This window comes from Nuphar pumila, chromosome 11, assembly GCF_984573655.1.
Source record: "Nuphar pumila chromosome 11, dmNupPumi1.hap1.1, whole genome shotgun sequence".
Lineage (NCBI taxonomy): Eukaryota > Viridiplantae > Streptophyta > Magnoliopsida > Nymphaeales > Nymphaeaceae > Nuphar > Nuphar pumila.
Genome location: NC_143259.1, coordinates 9,749,758 through 9,772,599, shown reverse-complemented (window position 1 = coordinate 9,772,599; position 22,842 = coordinate 9,749,758). Strand labels below are relative to the sequence as shown.

Below are 22,842 nucleotides of genomic sequence, written 5' to 3'. Positions count from 1 at the left end.
TCTGCGCCTGAGCGGTTTCTCCGAGTAAAAAAAAAAAAGAATATGCCACATTAGCTGCCGGTTCTGCTTTATGTGGCCGGGTGTTGTTCTAGGTTCAATCTGTGGTACTGCATCCAGGTTTCGGAGTTTGTTGGGACCTGAATATCTAATATAATCCGAACCTGAGAGACCAAAATGATACAGCACCCTCTTCTTGGCAGTTCTCCCCATCAAAATTGAAGCAATGGGTTTAGGAACAGCTTCAGATATGTCTTGCTATGTATTTGGATCCCAACCAGATTCATTTTAAATATAATTTGATCCAATTCACCGGTTCTGATCAAGTCTTGAGGGGACCATAGTATACCTTTGCAGGAAACGTGACTAAATTTGTGAACTCTAGGGCATTTAACAAACCCTTTTTTTTCCTTAAAAAATTGAGCCTTGAACTTTTGGAGGGTTGAGTGGTTGAGAAGTCCAAATCCACAAGTGGAGCGTACTTTAGAAAAGAATGTACATGGGTTTGTTGGTAACTGGATACCCTGTACTTACACATTATTGGCACCATCATTTTTTTTTCTTTTTTCTTCCATGGATTCGGATCAGTCATGCCAGGTTCAACCCTGTTTGGACTGGGTTTGGGTCAGATTTTTGGCCCCCAGCCTGGCTTGAACCGCACTTAGGTCCATCCCATCAACAGGCTACTGAGGTCAAAAATAGACTTGGGCCCATCCAGGTCAGCGCAGCAGCTTTGTGTTCGTACAAGGCAGATGTAAAACTTGTAATTTTTGAGGATTATAAATAAATAAAACATCCTTATCATCAAGTTAGAAATTTGTTTTTTTATTTTAAATTTCATTTATTGATGTATTACATGTTCATTTACTTATTGTTGGTCAATAAGGGTATAACTGGCATTTAAAAAATTATTTCAAGCGATTAACTATTAAATATATTTAATTTAGACTTAAATACATGACATTGATTGTGTCTATGAATTAACAAGGTGATTTTAAAGTGTTTGAGTTTAACTATATATATTTAAGTAATTTGCGAATGAATTTTCATCAAAAGGGTAATTTGTTCAAAAACCATTTAAGCAGATATTTTATTTCAAAAAAATGATTTAATCAAAGACTTTCTAAAACAATAGTTTATGAGAGTTAGAATAAATTGTTTTGTTTAATCTTGTTTAAAATTTTGTTTAGTAAAAGAAATGGATTTTAATATGGACCCATAGTCCATATGGGTTTGAACCCAATGGGTCAATCCAAATTAGAATTTTTATGGATTTTAAATTTAAGAGATATATTTGTAATCACATTTTTTAAATTTTAAATGTTATATATATATATATATATATATATATATAATTGTTATTATTTTGGGTTTTGAATTATTATTTTTCTTTTAAACCCGATTTAGGGTTTGGGATTGAATCCAACCCAAACCGGACCCGATTTGGATCCGGTTTGGGAGGGCGCACAAGGGGACTTAAAGATAGGCTGGGTGGGGCTCACTAGGGCACCCGACCCCCTCTATCTCCTTTTTCTTTCTCAAGCCAAAGTCGACGTCCCCCATTCTTCTTCTTCTTTTTGATTTTTGAGATAACCTTTTTCTTCTCTCTTCACCCTACTTGTCCTCTTGCTTTGGGTGCCACAATGTAATCTCTTCTCCATCTTCTTTTTCACATTCATTTTCGTTGCTTCTACCTCTTATTTTTGAGGTTTCCCTAATAGCCGAATTCTCCTCTTGTTGATTTCTTGATTTTTATGTGCATTATTAGCATTGGGAATTATGCTATGTTAAGTAACACCATCTCCATCATCACCACCTTGTTCTTCATCGATTTTCTCTTTTGATTGTCAATTTCTTCAAGAAAACCAATTCCTCTTTGAAAACCATGTGCATTGAGAACCATGCAGCAACAAAGATTGCTCTTGGAGTGCGTGAAAAACTATGGAGGGGTCTCAGCCTTAGCCAACTAGCTCTAGTTGCCGATTTAGGGATTGGTTTGTTGTTTTTGGGGGAAAAATCATCCCACACGATCTTTCTTTGGTTGTCGATTTTTGTGAAAGAGTATTTCGGCACCGCCTTGATTTGTGTGCAGTGTTGTAGTACTCTCTTCCGTCAGCGCGAGAGTGTCCCAGCTAAGTCTACCTTGTTGTTTCTTCTTGGTGTTGCAAGCGCACACCAAGTGTTCGGTGAATTGACAAAGAGGTTGTTTGTTGCGAAGTTTATGAAATCTCTTAGTTTCGAATTTCGCCATACGTATATACCAGATATACGTGGGTAGAAACCCTAAACTGAATTGTTAGAATGATTATCTAAGTTGTTTTATCACAATCATGTGTGTTTTAGCATTAAGTTAACTACAATATGTAGCATAGTATCATATTAGCATAATTAGGTTTTTGATATGCCTAATAGTGGATTAGTTAATTTGTGATTAATTAGTGAGTTGAGCATATAATTAGATTTATTAACTAACATATTTAATTCTATTTTACATGTTATAAATTTTGAAATTTCAGTTTTCTCCTTGAGAATTATGTCGCACGCTAAGTGTTTGATAAAATGCTTGAAGGAAAATTTCAAATTTAGATGTGATTTTAAACGTGCTTCAAAATTAGTTATAAAATATTGATTATGTATATTTAAAACTATGTTTTGCAGTGATTTTATACACATTTGGGGCATGGTTTTTATTATGTCTCAATTGCATGGTAAATGAGTCAGTGCGAATGTGCATAATTAACTATGTTAACACGGACATCATAATTTTAGTTCGATGCAAGTACACATGTGTTGTTTATGTTTTCACTTGAATATGCATAAAAACACGTGTTAATCCAATTTTAGTCTTGTATCGCATGCTTAAATGCTTGAAACATGCATATGTATATGAATTATCATGCAGGTACTGTAAAAGAATACAATACTTAGTGCTAAGTATTGCAAAATGATTATAAGTCAATGCGCATTCAAAAAAAAATAAATGCAATACTTATGAAATCTGGTAAACTATTCGTGGTGAGTATGTGTGATGCACTACATCAAGAAAATATCAAAATGTAGTTCAGAGGTTATGTGAAGCATGATTTAAATGTATGAGAATAAAAGTATTCTTTTTATTGTGGTACAGAGATAATGTTTGACATGATTTTAAAATAGTAAAATATGAAGTACTTTTTCAGGTACATGTTTATGTGTGCATGATTAAAATGAATGTATGCATGAATGGTATAAATACATGACTAAAATGAATACTTGTGTATCATGAATATATGTGAAGCATGTCATAATGTGAAATGAATGAGTCATGCATGAGAGCACTATATGAGAGGGTTATCCTATGAGATAATAGCATTGAAATATGACCTATGATTTTAATAAAAGATAACCCTAGAACCACTGGTTCAAATGAGACGTCAGTGAAATAGGCCGCTCATAAATTATTGGGTTTGTCTCAATCTCAACAAGATGGCTATGTTTATTCTGATCTCATGTGTTCCTTGGAGAGGGAATGGTGGTACAAACCTTATATGGTATTATAATATTGGAGGAGTATGTGTGACTCGTCCCTAACCCACGAAGGTTATGGGGATAGGCCTACCCGAGGATTCACAGGGTAGGACCAAAAACCCTGCAGAATAAGGAAAGATATTTCCTTTGTTTTTAGCTTGGATGACATACGCGGGCATAGGCCGTTTCAAGTACTTTATGTCCATCTTCCAATCATTGTATTGCAGGATTGACTGCTTGGGATAGACCCAGTTAAGCTATAGGATAGGCATAAACATACATAGCATATTATACCCTTTATTGTACTATATGGGTTTAAAATAATCAAGAAAAATAATATATTAGATTCATAGAATCACATTTATCATGTGAATAAATATATAGATGTAGACATGTAGAAATTTTAATGTTTACAAATGTCATTGCATGTGAATAAAAAAGACATGTATTTGGTCATGTGATTGACTAGATGATTTAAGTCATTGACTTGAATGAAATGCACGTGAGGTGCATGTGTATGTAAGAAACACTAAAAAGGTCGAGAGAAAGTATCTATTCTTATTTAATAAAAAAATACAAAAGTGTATAAGTGGTAATGAGAATTGACATGTTGCTTAAAAAAATGTAATAATGCATATCATAGTCATGAGATGGACATGCTTATGTTTTTCTGAGAAAATGAATGTGAATGTTTTAATTGTTATAAATTTGTATATCTTATCGACTAGAAAATCATATGCTTATAAAAAATGCATGAATGGTTAAATGAAATTTTGACGTGCTTGTTATATGCAATTTGTGAATGTATATATTATGATTGGGAGGGGCTCATATGTCCTAACTTGTTAGAAAAGCATATGTGTGTGTGTTTTATGCTAAATATGATCAATGAGATTTGACTTATTTACTTTATATAATTATATGTAGAATTTCTCAATTACTTATTCATTTGTGTGAAAAATAATGAATGCAATGATTGAATGTTATGGATGTGGATTCTCTTGACCATTATTTTATAAATAATTGGAATCACACTATAATGTACTATTACAAATTTGGTTTGTTTTATTCAAGTTTAGTTTTAGGTTTCCTACGGGCATGTTATTAATGCCCTGTAACATTACAGATATCAACCTAGATAAATAAAGCAAAAGACGAGTTATTTTGTACTCGAAGGGACACTCTTATCCACTACGATCCCTGAGAGATCTAGACTATTGTTCTTTTGTGGACTTGTAAACATTTAACTTTTTACTGTTCTGGATCATTACTTGTTTAAAGACTGGTGAATGTAAATATTTTGGAATGAGATGAACTGATAGATGTTGTAGAAAGGGTTAGTATGATGTCGAAGACTATTGTTTAAGCTAAACTTGTAAATATTTTGGAATGAGATGAACTAGTAGATGTTCTTTTCTTATATGCAAAAATTAGATTTTGATTTCGAATATCAATTTTTTACGTAACTTTGTAAATGTCTTAACCCTTAAATAAATTATCTTTCGCATTAATTATATGAAATCTGATAGAGTAATAAACTTAATACAGTTATGTCTACGGATGGTTCTGTATTGTATCTGATACTATGAGGCTAATATATGCTTGTACTCAAGCGGACCGTCCAATATTTGAAACAGTTGGGATATGGTTATAGATGAACTCGTTGACACATTAATTTTGAAAGTCATATAAAATTTTATTTAAATAAAAAAATTTTAAATTTTCTCAAAATTTTGGGTTTTGAAAAAAGTTTTAAAATGTTTTAGCAGAATTGAAGGTTTTGGTTGGGTTGTGGTGTGAATAGGGATGCACAATGAGCCGAGCTAGCTCGGGCCAGCTCGCGCTAGACTTGTTTAAGCTCGATTTGAACCGTTTGAAAAAATAAATGAACTGAACTTGAACAAGGGTTCAGGTTCAGTACACATAAACGAGCCGAGCTTGACCAAGCAGTCCAACTTGAATAAGCCCGACTAAGCTTGACTCACATAGTTATATAAAAAATTAGATTTCTTTTGTTTATAATGTTAACGCAAAGAAAGGGTCTTACTCTAATGGATAAGTCATTGGTCAGCTTTGAAGTGACATGAGTTCAAATCCTACCATTTTTCTTTCTTTCAAAAAGTAATTTATACAATTTTCAAAAAGTTTAAATGGTTGTCAAGCTTAAACAACCAATTTTTTTTCATGAGCTGAGTCCGGCCATGCTCGGATCGAGCCCAGCTCATGTGCATCCATAGGTGTGACCTGGTGGAAACTCCTAGTTCAAACTTCAGTTTATTTATCCCAAAAATAAGTAAAAGAAAATTTTCAAAAAGGCACCTAAAGTTTGGGCATTAATAAAAAAGGCACCTAAGTTTTGAAAATTTTAAAAATACACCTAAAAAAAATCATGGTTAACTAAAAAGGTCCAGAAGTTTACTACGGTGTGATGTAGAATTACTATTTTACCCTCAACATATTTTAAAAAATACACCTAAAAAGAGGAAAGGAGCCTTTGAAGGGTTAACTAGTAAATTAATTATTTTAACTCATTTTGGGTTAGTGATAACCTAAGTTAACTGGATAAAAGTTTTTTTTTATCAACGGTGCCAAAATTTAGGTTGCCTTTTTAACATTTTTCAAAACATAGGTGCATTTTTTATTAATGTGCGAATTTTATGTGTGATTTTAAAAAAAATCCTAAAAATTAAAAAAGAAAAGGCAAGAGTAAGGCACATGGAGACCTACTTCCTGACTCATGACTTTTTTTTCTTGTGGTGCTCAAAATTCAGTATTTTAAACTTCAACATCCAAAAGGTTAGACACACCCGCCCGCGGTGCTCCCTTTCGTCCAATGTTCGACTCCCACTGGGTGTGTGGTGCCTTTAATTGGTGGGCTCAGTAAGGGCTTGGATGTCAGTGACCCCACCATGGGCTCCCTCATAGGAAGGCAGGCCCCGTTAAGTGACTTAGTTCTCAGTGAGGGTTCCTCGCCATAAAAAAAAAATCAAAAAGTTAAACTTTATTAAATAATTATAAATCCTAGTAAAATATTCGTACCATAAGAAAATACTAATTAGCTGGTCCCACAGCCAGACTCTCCGACATCATACTGACCCTTTCCAACGATATGAATCAGGAAACTCACCATGGAGTTGAGCTTAGTCGCATGGAACAAGTCCTTCCTGGTTCTCACTTTGATAGGAGGAGGTGAAACCTAAAACTGAGCTAGCCTAGTTTAGCCAGTATATGGCATAGTCCTAAAAATTAGGTTTTGTTCATAGATCGAGGCCACCCACATTCTAGTCAAATGCAGAAACTATGTAGAGCACTTGACCGGGCAGATATTTGTTGCACTGATCGACCTAGGGCTGCCAGTGGGTTCGATCTGTGTCAATTACCTGACAACCCAAATCCAAACAATAACAGATATTGGCATAAACTCCAACAATATATGGATCATATTTGTATTAACCAAATATTATATGAATTGGGTTTGCACTCTGATCGTCACATATCCACACTTTCTCAACCTTAAGTTTTTTTATATGTTTTTATTTTTTATTTTTGTGGATAAACTCTGAAAATCACCTCGCTTGTATTGCCATTGGTGTAAAAAACCTAAATTCCCCTTGCTCAATATAGGTAGTACATCATGTTTGGGGTGAGTCCAAGCTTTCAAGAATTTAAGGTAATTATGTAAAATACAAGGGACTAGAGAAAAGAGGAGAGAGATGTTAAAGAAGAGATCACCTTAAAGCAAAAAAATAAAAATTTTATTAATTCATAAAATGTATATATAAACACACTCATTGTATAAGTACAGATGGTATGGGGGGTGTTAGTGCAGTGGGATGGGACCTAGGCTGTTAGGCAGGTGGTCTAAGTTCAAATCTCATGGGCATCACCACTGGTGACTCCCTAGGAGCAAGGGGTAAGCTCACAGAGTTTTATGCTGTCAAGACAGCGATAACCCAGGCAAAGCCAGCCCTGTGAGGTCTCTGATCCTAAGAGTGGTTTCTTCTCGTAAATATCAAAAAAAAAAAATTTGTATATAAGGCACACATGTTTAAACTCCCATTTATGATTAAGGCTTCCTGGACAAGATAAAAGTCAACAATGACTTACACTTATGCAATGAAAAGAGGTTTGCATGGCCTCATAAGACTCTTACATATCAATGGATTATTCTTTACCCTAACAACTCTTATAATTATTCAACCACAATTAACAAACAAAATACCAAAACTAATTAGCATTCAAATTAGGATAAAAATAAACCTGGGCAAAGACCCAGTCAACACTCAGATAGGTTTTGAACCCCTAATACCCCTTCAGCTGACATTCATAAGCCCTCCCACCAATATATATATATATATATATATATATATATATATATATATATATATATATATATATATATATATATATATATATATATATATAAGGTTAGTATTAGATACTAATGAAGGTACATAACTAATGAGCTAGAAATCTTAGGTGCAAGTTGTATCGATTCAATCTAAATATATAGATGTATTCAGCATGGTTTATTTGCTAAAGATCAAGCCTTGAATTGTGCTTTTTTTTTAATGTAAAAATGTGATGTTTTCACTTATGAAATTTTGGCATATTGTAGGCCGTTGATTTTTGGATCTCTTTGAAAACCTAACTGCATGTGATAATCACATGATTCAAAACAAGTTTCTTACTAAATGAACCATGTAGATAACATTTGGAAAGAAGAAAGAGGAAAGGAGCATCAGTTAGGGTGTTGTCCACCTTGCTTGGGCATGGGAGTGAAAGGAAAGCGGAAAGGAAAATGAAAAAAAAAAGTTGAAAGGAAAATTGAATGAAAAAACTCACTGCCATGTGAACGGTGAATAGGAAAAAGAAAAGAATTTGGGGTTTGTGGAGATAAGTTCGAAATGGGTCCATATCAGATTTGTTCCGCATTGAATCAAATAAAGCCGGACTGGTTCGGTTCATATGTATAGAGCGAATAGGATTCACTTTGTTCGGGTTCAGCAATTCGAATTGGATTAAATTATATGGATTGGGACAGGGTTGGAGTTGGACCTAACTTTCTTGCATTGCTTAAGAGCTGGATTGGATCTGTTAAGATCAGGCTGAATAAGAAATATTGGACTCAGTTGAAGACAAATGGTCTCAGTGGACTTGTATGAATCTTATTGGACCAATTTGAATCCAGTACAACTGCATAGATCAAATCAAATAGGTTCAACTCAAAAGAACCAGATTGGTCATAGCAGAAATAGTTGGACCCAGCTGAACCTATTCGTCCATAACTTGAGTTATTTTTAATGTTGGACTCAGGTTTAGGGACTTGTACTTTCAGAAAAATCTAGGTCAGTCATTAAACCTTCTTAATAGTTGGTGTGGTTGTATACTTTATAACATATTTAACTGACTAACAGAGTAAGCAGACCCTTTCTAATTTGGGTCAGTTCCAACCTGGTACCCAGACCCAAGTCTCAACTTTCAATCTAATTTGTATCAGTTCCAGCCTGGTACCCATACCCAAGTCTCAACTTTCAATCTAATTTGGGTAAGCCGGATCGGATGCAATCACATGGCACAAAATTTGTGCATTAAGCACCTGATTACCCTCCATCAGGCCTTGGGTGTCACAACTGACAGGCCCTGTCCTAAGATGGAGGGTGATCAGGTGCTTAATGCACAAATATTTGTGCAATCATATTTCCCCTGATCTTTTGCATACACTGCCATGGTTGGCATCAATCAGTAGCATGCGTGGCCCCAGCCTGGATGTTTCAAATTTAGCCATTTTACAGATAATAAAGGATAACCTTAAGACATTCTGGATTAACATTATCAATTGGATTAGTAGTAGTAGTTACAGAAACAATCCCCGATCTTTTAGGAGTTGTAATCCCAACTGTCACCATTTGCATGATGCTTTATGGATGAGAGACGTGTGCCAACTTCAGTCTTTCCAAAAAGGATACTCATACAGTTTTACCTCCTTTTTTTAGCAGCCTCCATTCTGGAGTTGATAGCTTCAAATTAAACACAACTCCTTCCCATGAGAGAAGAGGTTCACAAGCATAGCCATTGTAGTCTCCAATTCGATCCCCATAAAAGCCTGGCCAGTGTTTTGTGTTGCGTGCTAAGGTGCAGAGTGAGAGAGGGGGGAGCTTCAAGGGGTGGCACAGAAGGTGTGTGGTGTTCTCTATTTATTTCCTGTTTTTTTCTGTCCCCTTTTTACTTCTTGGGGTGTTCTTTCCTTTGTCTAATATCAATATGTTCTGTTTTGTATGTTTGTTTGCAACTGTTTCATATGATCAAAGCATTGGAGAAATTGGTTTTGGCACTTCCTTATGGTTTTTGAATTTGAACTATTTTGACATACGTTTCGAAACTTTTTGTTTTTCTTTTCCATGATCTTCTGTTTCCTAGATTGTTTTATGTGAGGAGGTATTGTATTTTTAAATAAAAATAACTTATTGGAGCTTCTTGAATTTTCAATATAAAACGCAAACAGTGTGCTCTTTTTATTGGTTTCCATGATTGCATGCCTTATAGATTTTAAGTCGGTGGCCGTCGTCATCGTCATCATCAACAAGCCTTATTCCGACTACATTAATGGTGTCCAGTCCTATTTCTCCATTCATGTCCATCTAGAGGTGCAACTTTGGCCACAAAAGTCGGTCCATGTCCTCCGTATTTTTTTACTGTTTCTTAGCTTTTTCGTTTTTCATTATTTTTTTAATGCCACATAAACGAGATTTCGTGTTATTTTTATTTTATAGTGCATAAATCTTTTGCTCGACTTTCTCCTTTTCGTCTATGTTCTTAATGATATTATATTGTAGCCTTAGCGTCTTAATGATCCACAGCGATTCACGATATCTGGTTTATTATATTATACCATGAAAAAATCCACATTATAAGTTGATGCATAGTCCAAAACACTCCTGTAATTCTATACCTTTTCCTGTTCGAGTTATATTATTTATTTTATCTTGTCATGGGATCAGACCTGAGCAGTTTTTTTTTCTCTTTTCTCGTATTCTCTAGTTTTCTGTTTGGGATTTATGCAATTTCCATATAGGTTTGATTTGTCCAATAGTGACAGAAATCCTATCCATTATGATTTTCTATTATTATTATTTGACTCATGCACCAAACTTTGGTTTGTATATGAACAGGTAGAACGAAGGCTATACATGCTTTCTCCATATTGAGAGTCTCAGAGAGTCTCCTCCTTCATGCAACGCTGAAAGATAAAGAGATAGGAATCTAAATATCTTTGCTGTTAACAAGTGGTAGTGAACCATGGAGGGTGCAATTGTCAAACCAAATAAAACCCAATTTAAGGAATACTCAACTTTGGTATTGAAGAATCCTTATGTGCTCAGACTTGCCTTTTCTGCCGGCCTTGGTGGTCTCCTCTTTGGTTATGACACAGGTAAGATGCCTTTCATGAGATGACATTAGTTTCCGTGACTGGCATATCCTTTAAAATATCTATGATTTATGATTGGGGTATGAATCATGTGGAACTTGACCATATTCTTGATTCCTGTGTTTCTACTTGCAGAAACATTGAACTTCATGAACTTGATCACGTTTCACTTGATGACAAACATTACCATTTTCTACAAATTCTAAGCTAAAGTTTCTATGCTTATTTCGGCTGGTATAAGACATATAGACTCAATATATGGTGCAGACCTAGTTTATTCTATAGCTCGTTACTGAACCAAAGTATTAGCCTTTATATTATATTTTAGTTTAGGTAAAATGTAGCTCCAATGCACTGGATTGTTTGGAAAATAAAGCCATTATTTCTGCCGACACTTGTTATGGAAGTTTTCTTCCCACATCTTCCATCAACTAGCAGTGTTGTAAGTTACAGAACATCCATATACCTATAATTTGTACAATTTTGCAGCATGGCATTATGGGAACTTGCTCCTTGGGTCAACATATAATTGTTTCTTGTTTACCTGTCTTTCTGATTGAATTTGGATCTTGTTTATATGGCAGGTGTGATCTCTGGTGCTCTTTTATATATCCGAGATGATTTCCCATCCGTGGATCGAAAAACAGTTCTTCAGGTGAGCTCTTTGGAAGATTCTGAGTACTAAGTACCAGACCAGCAAATTTGAAGTCATTTGGAACGTCATTGATCCTCCACTAGTTAAATGTACTGGGATAGTGAGCTCGAGTTTAATAGCTCAATTCTACCAATTAGACCTGCTATAAGCACTCAGTAAATCAGCAAGGCCTAGTTTCAATCATAGTTACCGGAAGCTTCTTGCTATATGGGAACACTCGCTTCGGAAGTGGGAAACTCTTCTTTTCCCCGAAAGGAGGGGATACTTTGGGAAGCCCGCTTCCGAAATATGGGAAACTTGATTCCTTTTAGTGGGAAACTCGCTTCCTCTTTTGTTTACAAATTGATATCCTTGCGCTTCCTTAACATTTCCCCCTCCCTTCTTGTCACTTTCTACTTGCTTACTCACTTCTTTCATATTAGAAAATTAATTTGTTTTGTAACAAGCTTACATGTTGGTTTTATATAATTTTATGTTCATGTTTAGGTGATTTCTTATTTGCTTCTGCCCGTGCTTTATATATTTTTCTGTGTTTTCTTTTTGTTTTTTATGTACTTGCATAATTGCTTTATAAACGTATCCTTCTTCCTGCTTCATGCTACTTTTTAACACTCGGCTTCCGCTTCACGCATGGCTTCTCGTATCCATTTCATTTCTTGGTAACTACTTTCAATCATATAGACAAGGCTTTTAGGGGGCGTTTGTCTGCCATGTCATCCATGGTAACAAAGTCGGAAACCGCCCCCCCAACGGGAAACTTTTCAGCGGAAAGGGGGGTCTTGCATTGAAACGAGGGCCTTTTTACTTGAGTAAAGAGGTTCCTGATTGGGTGGCCACAGTGGGGCCCTCAGAAACGCAAGGGGCCCGGTCTATTTCTGCAGAAAGCCCCAACTTTCTGTGATATGCAAACGGGCCCTCAAGCTGTAGCACTGATTGAATGCTGGTTGTAGTGGGATAAATTTGACTTAGATTTAAAAAAAAAATTAATCATTTTCAGGAAACCATTGTCAGTATGGCTGTAGCTGGTGCTATAATTGGTGCAGCATTTGGTGGATTTATGAACGACCGAATCGGCCGGAAAAAAACAATTATGATTGCTGATGTTCTGTTCTTTGTTGGTGCAATTGTCATGGCTTTTGCGCCGACACCGGGCGTGATTATCTTCGGAAGGATTTTTGTTGGTCTAGGAGTTGGGATGGCTTCCATGACTTCACCTCTCTACATTTCAGAGGCCTCACCTGCTAAGGTCAGAGGTGCATTGGTTGCAACCAATGGCTTGCTCATTACTGGTGGCCAATTCTTATCATATCTCATTAATTTAGCCTTCACCAAGGTAAATATTTCTTGCCACTTTCATCTTGTGCATGCTTTGAGGGGATGTATGTGGATGAGCTTGTGTGAGCATCTGATCTTTTCATTTTTCATGTAGACACCTGGTACGTGGCGTTGGATGCTCGGAGTTGCAGGATTGCCTGCTTTTGTGCAGTTTGTGCTGATGTTCTTTCTGCCAGAGTCCCCCAGGTGGCTTTTCAGAAAGGTTGGTTGTTTAAATGTTCCCTCATCATAAAATGCTTAAAATAAATCGTTGATTGCCGAGTTCAGGTTAACTCTGCAAGCCTGGATCATTCATGGTTGCAACTCAGAGAACTACCAATTCAAACTTCCCTTTTCACTTCTTATACTCTTTTGGTTCCGGAATGCATTCATTCATTTTCTTTAGTACCTACTGAACTTCGCCCACAGCTGCAGAATTCTTGCCCAATTCTACTTGGAAAATATCTGCGCACTTAGGTATGGGAGTTTGGTTACTAGGCTAATGCTTGACTGAATTTAAATGGCTTGATGGAAGTCAATATTCGTAATATGTAGCAGTACTTGAGTTAGTGTACCGAAGATGTTGAGTATTAAAAATACAGATTTCTGACCAACACTGGATTCTTTGTCATTACTTGAATAATCTCTAAACTGAGGCTTTAAAAAAAGTATGGGCTTTCTGTGCTCCATTGTCGATGCATTTTATTAGCTCTTGTCTGTACTGGTCTCTGTGAACTCTGAATTATTTACCTCTTTTCTTTTTCATTATACAATTACAGAACAGAGATGAAGAAGCATCTGCAATCTTAAGAAAAATCTATCCCGCATCTGAAGTTGACAAGGAGATTGAAGCTCTGCATAATTCTGTTGAATCTGAAATTGAAGAGGAAGGTTCAATGGGCAAAATCAATCTCATTAAACTTTGGAAAACCAAAATCATCCGACGAGGACTAACAGCTGGAATCGGAGTTCAGGTGGCTCAACAATTTGTCGGCATCAATTCTGTCATGTACTATAGCCCAACCATAGTTCAGTTGGCTGGGTTTGCTTCAAATAAGACAGCTCTGTCACTCTCTCTGATCACCTCAGGCCTGAATGCCCTTGGGACTATAATCAGCATGTTCTTTGTTGATAGAACCGGAAGGAGAAAACTTATGATCATAAGTCTAGTGGGCATGATAGTGACTCTAGTATGCCTGACTATTGTTTTTCACGAAAGTTCAACACATTCACCCGCCATTGGAGACATACAGACTGCTCACTTTGGAAACTATACATGTCCTGACTACAAAGCAATGCCAACTGCAAAATGGAGCTGCATGTCTTGCTTGAAAGCTTCATCTGATTGTGGGTTCTGTGCTGACAGCTCAAATAAGGTTAGAGTTTTTCTTTTTGCAACAAAAAGAATACTTTCCGATTCAAAGAATGGATAAACTTGGCTCCATTTAGTGTTCATCTACAGTATTCTTGTTGAAGCAGTGCTTGATTGCTTCCTCTGTGAAGTAGTTCATTGTTTAGATGGTTTGACAGCTCAAGAATTTCAATTAGCTTCAATATTAATGTGACATTTTAACTTTATCACTGTATTAATGTCTGTTTTAGTTGAACCTTTAATTAACAGTGGGTGTGTGCTCCACTACGAGGATTTGTTCTGAGTTGTTCCTGATTTAGTTTTGTAAACTTTATGGTCATACCAATAGAGCCCGTGACTAGGTCACCTATTTACTCAACCTGACTCGGTCCAGATTGTCTAAGCTTATACCTGTGTAGAGGCAAGCCAAATCAATTATGCAGAGTTTTATTCAGAAAAAATGGAACTAGACCTGAGATTTTAATCCTCTGAAAAAATTATCAGCCTATTTTGGAAATAGTACAATATAAATTTGTAATATTCTGAAAATATAGTACAATGTCTAAGCTTATACCTGTGTAGAGGCAAGCCAAATCAATTATGCAGAGTTTTATTCAGAAAAAATGGAACTAGACCTGAGATTTTAATCCTCTGAAAAAATTATCAGCCTATTTTGGAAATAGTACAATATAAATTTGTAATATTCTGAAAATATTTTATTGCAATATTAACACCAAAAAACTCTTCCATATTTGATGTTTTTATATTTCTATTTATAGTTTTTGACATTTCTATATATTTTTAAGTTTATATGTATGCCGATATTTTTTGCGAGATTTTCCAGGAAACAAAATTTTTAAGTTTATTACAAGATTATCCTCTTGTGGGTCATGATTTTGTTCTTCAAGCACATCAAACTAACATTACAGAACAAAGACTAAGTCAAGTTTTCATGAAAACCAAACTCTTGTAACTTCATCTCTGGATCTTTGCTTCAGTTGAACCCTGGTGCATGTCTAGTTGTAAACGATGGAGCAAAGAACTCGTGTCACGCTGAGCATCGTCTATGGTACACCAGGGGTTGTCCTAGCAGCTTTGGATGGATTGCCTTGGCCTGCCTCGCTCTCTACATCATCTTCTACGCGCCCGGCATGGGCACCATCCCGTGGATCGTCAACTCTGAGATCTATCCATTGAGATTCAGGGGAGTCTGTGGAGGCATTGCTGCTACTGCCAACTGGGTGTCCAACCTCATTGTGTCACAGACCTTCTTGTCACTGACTGAAGCACTTGGAACTGCATGGACCTTCCTTCTGTTCGGCGGCTTTGCCTTCATTGCTCTCGGCTTCATCTCTCTGTTTGTGCCCGAGACTAAAGGCCTGCAATTCGAGGAGGTGGAGAAGATGCTGGAGCATGGGAGTGTGGGGCACCGGGACAAAGGAGATAAGGTTCTTCCCAGGTGAGAATGATGATGCCTAGTGGTGAATGTGGGAGTTCGGGCTTCCTACTCTTTGTGCCTGATTCGTTTCATTATGGGGTTTGTGGTGGTGTTTGGATCATTAATTGAGAGAGCTCAAAAGACACGGTGATGAAAGGGGACGCCAAATTTACGTGGTTTGTCTTTCTTCTCATTCATCAAGTTGCTGTTATTAATTGATACTGTGAATAGAGCTAGCTTACTGCTTTAACCAAGGAAGAAATGACAAGTTACATCTCTCTCTCTCTCTCTCTCTCTCTCTCTCTCTCTCTATATATATATATATATATATATATATATATATATATATATATATATATATATATATATATATATATATATATATATATATATATTCAAAGAGATTTGCATGACCATCGTTGCTTCTTGAATGATTAAAAAAAAAGTCATTAATCACAAGTGAACATATCTGTAAATGCACAGTGACACTAAATAGGAGCAGTTGCAGTCATATTTGTATATAACCATCAAGTGAGGTGTGTGGTGCTGTGGAATGTAACCAGTAACTTGTTTATATACGAACTGTTCACACTATACCAGGGTCTATCTTCCTAGCTTCTTAACGTGTACGATTCTCAAATGCTTAAGATGAATGATCGAAATGTATTGTGAACCGTGTTTATGGTGCTTTGTAGTTTGTACTGGGCCTCGAATGGGCACGCAAATGTACATGTTGGTCTGCATGAGCATGACATAATGGTTAATGAGTGAAGGCTTTCAATGGCCTTTGAACGAATTACCAAAAACTAGTTATTGTCTATCTAAATCAGTGCTACCACATATGGCAGACTTGTCCTACTGCACTTTCCCCTATTTGTTTAGAATGTCAGATGAGGTCCTGGCTGTAGAGAAATTAAGATAACAAAAATATGCGGAAGCAATATAGGATCTAACAAAGGCACAATCAAATCACAACACAAGGGTTTACGTGGTTCGGTCAACACGACCTACATTCACGGGGCACGGAGAGAATAATCCACTATAATGAAAGTAGAGAGTACAATGTAGAGAGTACAACGTCCAATAGCTTGCCCAAAGCTAAAGATAATAACAACAAAGAAATGACAGGAAGAAATGAATACAAGATTACCTCTCGGGTGCACAACCCGAGTCAAAGCCCACACCACAACCAACACCTCTCTCTGAGGATCAATGCGTGGTGACGAACCTTCTTCCTTCATTTACTTCTTTCTACTCTCTCTCTTACTCCTTCTCTCTCTGCACACTTCACACAGCCACTCTACACTTTTCTTCTAGCACACAACCTCTACACCCTTATTTATAGATGGCATAGAGTCTTCTAGATATGAACCTCCTAGAAGTGAGTCTTCTAGACTCATTCCAGAAACCGAAGAGGTTTTAACTCTTCAACTTCCTGCATTAATGGGAGTTAGGTGGCTAATCCACTTCCCCATACCATTAATGAGGGATAGGGCTGGACCCAACAATCTCCCACTCCAGCCCTAGGGGATACTTCAATTTAACTAATCAATTGAAGTTCATGTCGGCCAGTTGCCGACATGTATTTTGTTTCTCCATCGGTAAGGCCTTTGTCAGCATATCTGCACCATTATCATTTGTGGAGATCTTTGCAAGATGAAGCAAATTTTTCTCAAACACATCTTGGATCCAATGGTACCTGATATCTATATGCTTTGACTTTGAGTGAAAACTCGGGTTCTTGGCGAGATGAATGGCACTCTGACTGTCGCAGTACACCAAGTACTTGTCTTGCTCAAAATCCAAATCCATCAAGAATCTTTTTATCCACAACATCTCTTTGCAAGCTTCTGTAAGAGCAATGTACTCTGCCTCAGTAGTAGACAAAGCAATACACCTTTGCAATTTTGACTGCCATGACACAGCTCCCCCTGCAAAAGTGAGTACAAAACCAGATGTGGACTTCCTCGTATCAATATCTTCAGCCATATCTGCATCTGTGTAACCTGTCAAGACAGGTGATCCACCACCAAAGCTTAAACAAACTTTGGAGCTCCCTTTGAGATATCTAAAGATCCACTTTACTGCTGCCCAATGCTCTTTTCCTAGATTTGCAAGGAATCTACTAGCAACACCTACTGCATATGCGATGTCTGGTCTCGTACATACCATCACGTACATCAAGCTTCCGACTGCTGAAGCATAAGGAATTTTCTTCATTTTCTCCTTCTCCTCGTCACTTGATGGACTCTGCTCCGAGTTCAGCTTAAAGTGACTTGCAAAAGGAGAACCAACTGGCTTTGCATTGTTCATATTGAACATGTCCAACACCTTTTCGATGTATTTCTCCTGTGATAACCATATCTTCTTGGTTTTTCTATCACGAGAGATCTGCATGCCCAATATTTCCTTTGCTGGCCCCATGTCCTTCATTGCAAAGGTCTTACTCAGTTCCTTCTTAAGCCTGTCAATTATAGACATATCTTTTCCAAGGCTAAGCATATCATCAACATATAACAAGAGAATAATAAAATTCTCACCGAACCATTTTATGTAAACACAATGATCTGCAGTCGATCTATTGTATCCATTTTCAGCCATAAATGAATCAAATTTCTTGTACCACTGTCTTGGAGCTTGCTTTAGCCCATACAAGCTCTTTTTCAACCTGCATACAAGATTTTCTTTACCTTTGACTTTAAAGCCTTCTGGTTGCTCCATGTATATCTCCTCCTCCAAATCACCATGGAGGAAAGCAGTCTTCACATCTAGCTGCTAAATCTCCAAGTCCAGGCTAGCAGCAATACCTAGAGCAACACGAATAGAAGACATTTTAACAACAGGAGAGAAAATCTCATCAAAGTCAATACCTTGCTTTTGACCAAAGCCTTTCACAACCAATCTAGCTTTGTACTTTGGTTGAGAGCATTGTTCTTGAGTCTTCAACCTGAAAACCCACTTGTTCTTCAAGGCCTTTCTGCCTTCTGGTAGTTCCACCAAATCATAAGTGTGGTTCTTCTGCAATGCATCCATCTCATCGTGCATAGCTATTAGCCATTGCTCTTTCTGCTCACACTCTTGTGCTTCCTGGTAACTCTCTGGTTCACCTGCATCAGTAAGCATCACATACTCATGTGGAGAATACCTTCTGGAAGGTTGTGACTTTCTCGAAGATCTTCTCAATTGGGGTTCTGGAAGAGGTTGTTCTCTAACTTCTTCCTGCTCAACATGGCCTGCGGATAAATCAACATCTGCCTCTGCATCATCTTCCTGCAATGTTCTTCCTTCAACTTGTGCCACTGGAGGAGTAACTGGATCTAAGTGGATAGATCCACCTGCAGAAGTCTGAATTGACACCTCTTTCTTGATATCTTCAAGTGTCTGGTCTTCAAAGAATACCACATCTTTGGATCTGAATACATTCTGCTTCTCTGGATCCCATAGCCTGTAGCCGAATTCGGCATCACCATATCCCAGAAAAATGCATTGTCTCGTCTTATCATCAAGCTTGGACCTCTCCTCCTTGGGGATATGTGCAAATGCCCTGCATCCAAATACCCTCAGGTGCTTGTAAGACACATCTTTTCCTGACCATACCTTATCTGCAACATCATTTGCTAAGGCATGAGCAGGAGACAAGTTGATTACATCAACTGTTGTCCTTAAGGCCTCGCCCCAGAATTTCTTTGGCAACTTGGATTGTGCAAGCATACACCTGATTCTTTCTGCAATTGTACGATTCATCCTTTCTGCAATTGCATTGTGTTGTGGGGTACCTGGAACTGTCAACTCATGGCGAATTCCATGAATTTTACAATATTCATGGAATGGACCTGTGTACTCGCCACCATTATCTGACCTGATGCATTTCAGTTGTTTTCCTGTTTCTCGCTCAACCATGGCATGAAATTGCTTGAATACATCAAGAACCTGATCCTTGGTTTTCAGAGGGTATGCCCAAACCTTCCTGGAGAAGTCATCTATAAAAGTAACAAAATAGAGTGCACCACTGAAAGTTTTCACATCAGTAAAACCATTAACAGTTTTTGTTCTCAGAGGACCACAAACATCAGTATAAACTCGCTCCAGAATGTGAGGTTTTCTATGAAAGGCATTTCTAACAAAGGATACTCTATATTGCTTACCAGCTAAACAATGAACACACGGGTTTAGACGTGTACCTTTTAACTCTGGGAGTTGCTCCCTGTTAGCAAGAATCTGCAAACCCTTCTCACTCATGTGGCCTAATCGACTGTGCCACAAATCAATAGAAGAGTCCTCAGTTGTATTCAACTGTCCCTTGCATACCTTGTCTTGCATCTTGTAAAGAGTACAACATCTCTTTCCTCTGGCCTGAACCAATGACCCGCTGCTGAGTTTCCATTGTCCTTGGCTAAAAACACTGTTTCTGCCATCTTCATCAAGCTTTCCTACTGAAAGCAAATTCAACCTCAAGTCTGGAACATGTCTGACATCCTTGAGCACCAACATGTACCCAAGATTGGTCTGGAGATGAATATCTCCAATACCTACAATTTCTGACGTTCCTATGTTTCTCATTCGGACAACACCAAAATTACCGGTCCTGTATGTACTGAAATATTCTCTCTGTGGTGTGGCATGGTACGAGGCTCCTGTGTCTATGACCCAATCTGTATCCTGACATACACAGATACATGGATCATTAGTAGTAGACAAAATCACAAGCTCACCTTCAACTGTGGTTGTGGTATCTTCTTTGGTTTCTGATGATTCTGTCTCTTTCCCTTTTTTCTGATTTTTCTTTGGCTCTTTGCACTGATTCTGGAAGTGCCCTTTCTTTCCACAATTGTAGCAAGTGATGTCCTTCCTTGACCTGGACTTGCTCCTATATCTACGGTCATTTTTCCTGTCCTTTGACCGACCCCTGCCTTTGGATGAACTCACCATCAATCCTTCACCAGAATCCTCATTCGGTGATGGTCTTCTCCTAATTTCATTGGAAATGAGCGTACCTGTGACCTCTTCCATATCCAATGTTTCTTTTTCATAAATTATGGTTGTCACAAGATGCTCATAAGATGGTGACAATGAGGTTAGTAACAACAAAGTTTTATCCTCATCTTCAAGTTTAACATCCAGACTAAACAGACCAGCAATAATCTTATTAAACACACTAAGATGGTCAAGAATGGGAGTACCTTCCTTCATACGAAGACTATAAAGTTGTTTCTTGAGGTGTAACTTGTTGGACAAGTTCTTAGTCATGTAGAGGCTCTCTAGCCGCAACCACAATCTCGCTGTTGTCCTCTCTTCCATCACGTTACACATGACTTCATCTGATAGACACAACTCAATCACACCAGCAGCCCTCAAGTCAAGATCATCCCATTTATCATCGGTCATGCTTTCTGGCTAATTCGCCTTCTCGACAAGAGCCTTGTGCAACCCTTGCTGTGCAAGTAGAGCTTTCACCCTTCTTTGCCATAAGGAAAAGTTTTCTTTGCCATCAAACCTCTCCACCTCAAACTTAGAGCTAACTGATTTAGAAGACATGATTTTCCACGAACCTGACTCTGATACCACTTGTAGAGAAATTAAGATAACAAAAATATGCGGAAGCAATATAGGATCTAACAAAGGCACAATCAAATCACAACACAAGGGTTTACGTGGTTCGGTCAACACAACCTACATCCACGGGGCACGGAGAGAATAATCCACTATAATGAAAGTAGAGAGTACAATGTAGAGAGTACAACGTCCAATAGCTTGCTCAAAGCTAAAGATAATAACAACAAAGAAATGACAGGAAGAAATGAATACAAGATTACCTCTCGGGTGCACAACCCGAGTCAAAGCCCACACCACAACCAACACCTCTCTCTGAGGATCAATGCGTGGTGACGAACCTTCTTCCTTCCTTTACTTCTTTCTACTCTCTCTCTCTTACTCCTCTCTCTGCACACTTCACACAGCCACTCTACACTTCTCTTCTAGCACACAACCTCTACACCCTTATTTATAGATGGCATAGAGTCTTCTAGATATGAACCTCCTAGAAGTGAGCCTTCTAGACTCATTCCAGAAACCGAACAGGTTTTAACTCTTCAACTTCCTGCATTAATGGGAGTTAGGTGGCTAATCCACTTCCCCATACCATTAATGAGGGATAGGGCTGGACCCAACACTGGCGCCAATGATAGTTGTGACTTTGGTTAGCCAGGCATGACATCTCTAGAATTTTCTCTGTTTCTTTCCAATTCATATTCCAGGTGGTTGAGGGTAGTGTCCTAGCCAGCCAAGACATTCTAGATCTGTGATGCACTCAGCCCATCTCCCTGCTCGACTGGTCCTATTTAAGCCAACCTATGCTCTTTAACATCCACAAGAGTGCAGAAGGGCTGTAATGCAGCCTTTGATGGTGACTACAGAGAAGTCAGCACTGGTTTCTAAAGCTCGGTGTCCTGAAGGTCAATCGCAGGAGAGGTCGCGGTAGAAGTTTGGATGAACCCTGAAAGTGCTGGTATTGTGGTAAGCTGAATCATACTCGAGAGACATGTTGGGAATTGCATGGTCGAGATGCAGCTAATGTCACTACTAGTACACATTATGGATTCATGACTACAGGTGTCACCGCTGGAGCTAATACAGTGTCCTACCCCATGTGGTACAAGTTTCCTTGGATCAATTCAACAAGCTCGTGCAGAGGGGCTTATGGAGAGTACCACTCCTTCTAAGGCTTGAACCTTTTCTCCAGGTGTGTCAGGGTCGAGTATGAAATTTCACAAACCATATCTGATTCCATATGTTAATCGGACCCTTTGAGTCCTTGTTTATCACCAAACCCTGACCTTATAGGGTTTGGCATGAGTCGGGTCTGGGTCAAACACCCCACCCCCCCCCCAGGGATACCCCCTAGGTTGCAGGTGATTTTGGGTATGAGGCAAGTCACACCTAATTGGGAAAACCACCATAGAAAATATGGAAAATTAACATGAGCACAACAAACCACACTAGTGTTTTTGCAAGCTTTATTAGATCCACTAAAAGAATCCATATCTGGGTTTATGGGCTCTTGACCCATTTGCTTTCCTATCTTAAATCTTTCATAGAGTAAGCTTGAGTCTACGAGCCAAGCTGCAGCTGTGCTTGTTTCAAGCCTACGAAGC

General features: G+C 37.9%; 1 protein-coding gene across 1 annotated transcript; it reads left to right on the top strand.

Annotated features, from left to right (window-relative positions):
- Nucleotides 1-10,803: 10,803 nt before the first annotated feature.
- Nucleotides 10,804-22,417, top strand: LOC149821890 (putative inositol transporter 2). The gene is made up of 8 exons (XM_089980189.1): nucleotides 10,804-10,936; nucleotides 11,518-11,588; nucleotides 12,586-12,921; nucleotides 13,018-13,125; nucleotides 13,682-14,278; nucleotides 15,252-15,712; nucleotides 22,144-22,204; nucleotides 22,301-22,417. The coding sequence occupies exons 1-8, from the start codon at nucleotides 10,804-10,806 to the stop codon at nucleotides 22,415-22,417; spliced, it is 1,884 nt and encodes a 627-aa protein (XP_089836315.1).
- Nucleotides 22,418-22,842: the final 425 nt, after the last annotated feature.

Bases quoted from the DNA above. Each gene is read 5' to 3' on its own strand.
- LOC149821890 (XM_089980189.1), top strand. From the start codon at position 10,804: ATGGAGGGTGCAATTGTCAAACCAAATAAAACCCAATTTAAGGAATAC. The intron at 10,937-11,517 runs GTAAGATGCCTT...TTTATATGGCAG, and splicing joins CCTCTTTGGTTATGACACAG to GTGTGATCTCTGGTGCTCTT. The intron at 22,205-22,300 runs GTAAGCTGAATC...TCATGACTACAG, and splicing joins CTGAAAGTGCTGGTATTGTG to GTGTCACCGCTGGAGCTAAT.